The sequence below is a fragment of the Elephantulus edwardii genome, unplaced genomic scaffold, assembly GCF_000299155.1.
Source record: "Elephantulus edwardii isolate Elephantulus edwardi_28Jun2011 unplaced genomic scaffold, EleEdw1.0 scaffold00502, whole genome shotgun sequence".
Lineage (NCBI taxonomy): Eukaryota > Metazoa > Chordata > Mammalia > Macroscelidea > Macroscelididae > Elephantulus > Elephantulus edwardii.
In genome coordinates this window covers 534,474-538,503 of record NW_006400252.1, presented here as the reverse complement: position 1 = coordinate 538,503, position 4,030 = coordinate 534,474, and the positions used below count along the sequence as shown (strand labels likewise).

The 4,030-nt window shown below is 50.1% G+C and overlaps 1 protein-coding gene across 1 annotated transcript in view; it reads left to right on the top strand.

The window, feature by feature from the left end:
• Positions 1–1,014: 1,014 nt before the first annotated feature.
• The window catches only part of SIAH2 (siah E3 ubiquitin protein ligase 2), a 33,251-nt gene continuing 30,235 nt past the window's right edge, over positions 1,015–4,030 (top strand). The window contains exon 1 of the mRNA XM_006903056.1: positions 1,015–1,668. Coding sequence (XP_006903118.1) covers positions 1,243–1,668 — 426 coding nt within the window. The 5' untranslated portion in view covers positions 1,015–1,242. The remainder of the gene's footprint in view (positions 1,669–4,030) is intronic.

Sequence of the window (4,030 nt, the reverse complement as noted above, 5' to 3'; positions counted from 1 at the left end):
TCAGGGTTCAGGGCTGTTGTACACAGGGTAGCTATGAGTTGCAAGGGACTCGAGAGCACATAACAAGAAGATTTAGATCAAATTCCACCAATCCCATTCCTGTGGTCTTTCTAGATGCCCTTAAGAAATTAAACTTTGATGCACACAGGGATTTAATCTTTTGAAGGTCCCATTCATCAATTTTATCCTCTTCAGATTGTGCATTTCTGGCTGTATTTGGCAGTCTCTTTATACTATATATAGACAAGGGCTTCTAAGCTTGATGCCAGTTTGTCTCTTACGAACTTTACGAACATTAACTTCTTCCCTGGCCAATTATGCACATAGAAGGCGTTCAATTGGAAGTGACTTTCTCTAGGCCGCCGGTACATAATCAACGAAGATTATTTCTTCCCCACGTTGAGAAACAGGACCAAGGAGCTGGCCTCTACCTGTACTGGTACTAGGTCTGCTGCAGTCCAAAGTTCTTCCGCTTGACCCCGTGCTCCAGATGCAACGCTCGGCTCACCACCGCCGCTCGACATCCCCCGCGCGTTGGTGACTCAACTCCAGAAGAGAAGGGCTCAGGTTTTTCCGACCTGACTAGGGGCGTCCATCCCCGCCCACACGCGGCCCCAAGTTGCCCTTCTGGTTTGAGTCTGGTAACACGCCAGGGTGGCTCCAAGGCGCGGCCAGGAGAGCTGGGCGACGCCTTCGCGGTAGGGCCCTCCCCGCCCACCCCGGAAAGGCCAAGCCCGGAGGGACCGTGGCCCGGGCGTGCTCACTGGCGCGGGGCGGGCCTCCGGCCGCAGCTCCGAACCCCACGCTGGGCCGCTCCCTGCACGCCTGCGGAGCCGGGCGGAGCGCAAGGCGCGGCGCAAGGGGGCTCTACCAGTCCCCTGAGCTAGGGCGGCAGCACACGTGTCTCGGCGTCACGTCCGCGCGCGCCCCCGGGGCTTGCGTCAGCTACCGCTCGGCTGGCTGGAGGGCACTTAGTACGGCTGGTGTTCGGGCCCCCGACAACCGCGAGGAGAACGCCGCGTGAGGCTGAGCGCGCAGGGGGCTCTGCAGTGCCTGGACCCAAAGGAGCGCCATTGGCTCCAACCGCCGCCTGTAGGGCGCAGGGAGTGTCCGTGGCTTGGTGCTGTGCTGGGCGCTGTGGCGCTGCCCCAGAGCCCGCCGTCCGCGGGGCGCGCTCCGGCTTGACACCGGCGGCCCCGCGGCAGGCAGGCGCCCGCACTTCCATGGTTGGCTCAGAACGCAATGAGCCGCCCGTCCTCCACCGGCCCCAGCGCTAGCAAACCCTGCAGCAAGCAGCCGCCGCCGCCGCCGCCCCAGCACGTTCTGTCCCCGGCAGCGCCCACAGCCGCCGCCACCATCTCGGCTGCGGGCCCCGGCTCGTCCGCGGTGCCAGCCGCGGCGGCGGTGATTTCGGGCCCCGGCGGAGGCGGCGGCGGTGGGGCCGGCCCGGTATCCCCGCAGCACCACGAGCTCACCTCGCTCTTCGAGTGCCCGGTCTGCTTTGATTATGTCCTGCCTCCCATCCTGCAGTGCCAGGCCGGGCACCTGGTGTGTAACCAATGCCGCCAGAAGTTAAGCTGCTGCCCGACGTGCAGGGGCGCTCTGACGCCCAGCATCAGGAACCTGGCTATGGAGAAGGTGGCCTCGGCTGTGCTGTTCCCCTGTAAGGTAAGCCCCGGTACCCCCTGCTCACCCCCACCCGGCAGTCTTCCTCAACTCCTGAGGCCTCCAGCTCAGTTACAGGCCCCGAAAGGCAAGTGGCACCTCTCCTGTTAAAAACGCCAGTCAGAATCTTTACACTTTATCTGACTTGCACCTCTCTGTGCCCACCTGCTACTTGTTAGTAGCTTCTTTGGGCTGTTAATTTGCCCAGATTAACTGGCGTCCCCTGTTTATTAGAGCACATTACTGCCCACTCAGCCCAGTGTCCAAGGCCGTTGCGGATAGGGAGTTAGGTGCGCCCTGAAATGCTGGGCCACGCAAGTAAAACTTGGACCAGAAATCTTTAGGATGTTGAGGATTGAGGACTTGGGCGAGCTGAACCCAGCACTTGGTCAAGTAGAGCTAGTCCGGGATTGTCTCCTGCCCTCCGCGCGCTCACCTCTGACACGTGGGAGCTCTGGGGAGTTCAGCCGCCTGTTTTCCTCCAGCCACAGGGAAGCCACCCTGCAAAGCCACGCCTTTCCTTCACTGGGTCTTTCCAGGGCTAGAAAGGACTGGGAGTTGTGGCTGCACTTCTTTTTCTGGATGAGATAAAAACCTAGGCTTTATTAGGAATTTAACAGAAAGGGTTTGTAGAACTATTGTTTTACAGGGATTTGTTATGGTAAGTTTGTTTCTTTTTTTAAGCCCATCACTTTGTTTAAGATCAGTGTTGGGGGTGGGGCGTGGAATATGAAAAGGAAAAAACCCAGTGAAACACTAAAACGTGTTGTATGTTTTCCCACCTTTGCTAGGTTTAGTTTGTATATTTATGGAATGTTTTCTAACAATTTATAAATGTACTCTTACAGACAAATATAGAATCATAGAAGTCAGTGTGCATCAGGAAGGTTTATATATACAAGTGCACAGACTCAACATAAGTTCTCCAAACAGAATTTGTGCAAGTTGCTATTTTTAATTCATATTACCATACATTTTTAAATTTTTTTACTATTTTTTAAATTTTACATTGGTTTGCGTTCAAAGTTCGTATACACTGTTTCACATTATCTTTCACTCATATTGTGTTTCAGTCATTCTCATTCATGTTTTATAAAAATAATCACCATTAAACCACGCCCATCATTACCCTGTCTTTACAGATTCCCACCTAATCTTTCCCATTTTCTTTACCGCTTTTTCCCCTTACCCACCAAATTGTGCTGCCCAGTGGTGTCCCTACTGCCCACTTTCCTCTGTTCCCACCCCTGCCTCCGTTGGATCCCCATACACATTTTACAAGTTATCCTTCTGTTTTTACAATAATGGTCCTTTGCAGTATTTATCCTTATGAGACTGAGTTAGTTCACTTGACAAAATGCCGTCCAGTCTCTCCCAAGTTATGTAGTAATTTTTTAAATCATTGCTCCTGAGTGCTGCGTAGTATTCCATCATGTGAATGTACCACAATTTCTCAGTCCATTCAATTGTACTACCCATTGAGCTACACTTCATTCTGTTTTAAATGACTGCGTAGAATTGCATTTTGTGGCCTCATAATAACATCTTTTTCCCTACACCTGCAATTACTCAGGGGCAGTTTCAAAGATAATATTTGCTTTGTCTCATTGTAACCCGGAGCTATCCAGTAAACTTCATTCTCTTGAACTTAGAATTTGAAATAATATCATCATTGTTTTTATTTGTAAGTAACTTCTCTGCCTTCCATCCTCCCCCAAGAGCTGCTTATTTTATAGGGCAAGAGCTCATTTTTAAATTAAAAATAATCTACCAGAGAGTCAAAGCTAGAGATTAAAGTCAGTGGAATGATGTAATATGGCGTGCAGTACTGCCACAGGTCAGGTTTAAAATAGCAAGTAAACATTTGCATCACTGTGTGGACTGTTGAGCTTCAGTCAACTGTAGTACATTACTTTGCCTTAAACTTGTTCCCATTTGCTTAGTAACTCACCCAATCCCGTGATGATTTCTTATAAAATAAATATTTTCATAATTTTTTAGTCATGAGGAAGTAGGCAGCCTAGTGACTAGAGAAGATTTGATGATAGTTGACTTAAGATGTCTGATATATGTAAGGAAAGGAGGCTACTCCCTCAGGACTTCCGGGGAAACATTTTCTTACGCTCTCACTTTTTTCTAAACTCTGATGTAGTATACAGGGGCTTTAGGTGATACAGTTCACAAATTAGCATTTATTATATGTATTTCATATTTTTTTTTGAGAATGCAAAATATGTTTATTATTTGCAACAGTGACTGTGTTGTTTTTTTTTGGATTCCATTCATTCATTGTTGCACCCTTCTCCCCGCACAAACCCCTCCCCCTCCCCCCTTCCCATTTGCTCCTCTCCTTGAAAAGCAAAAG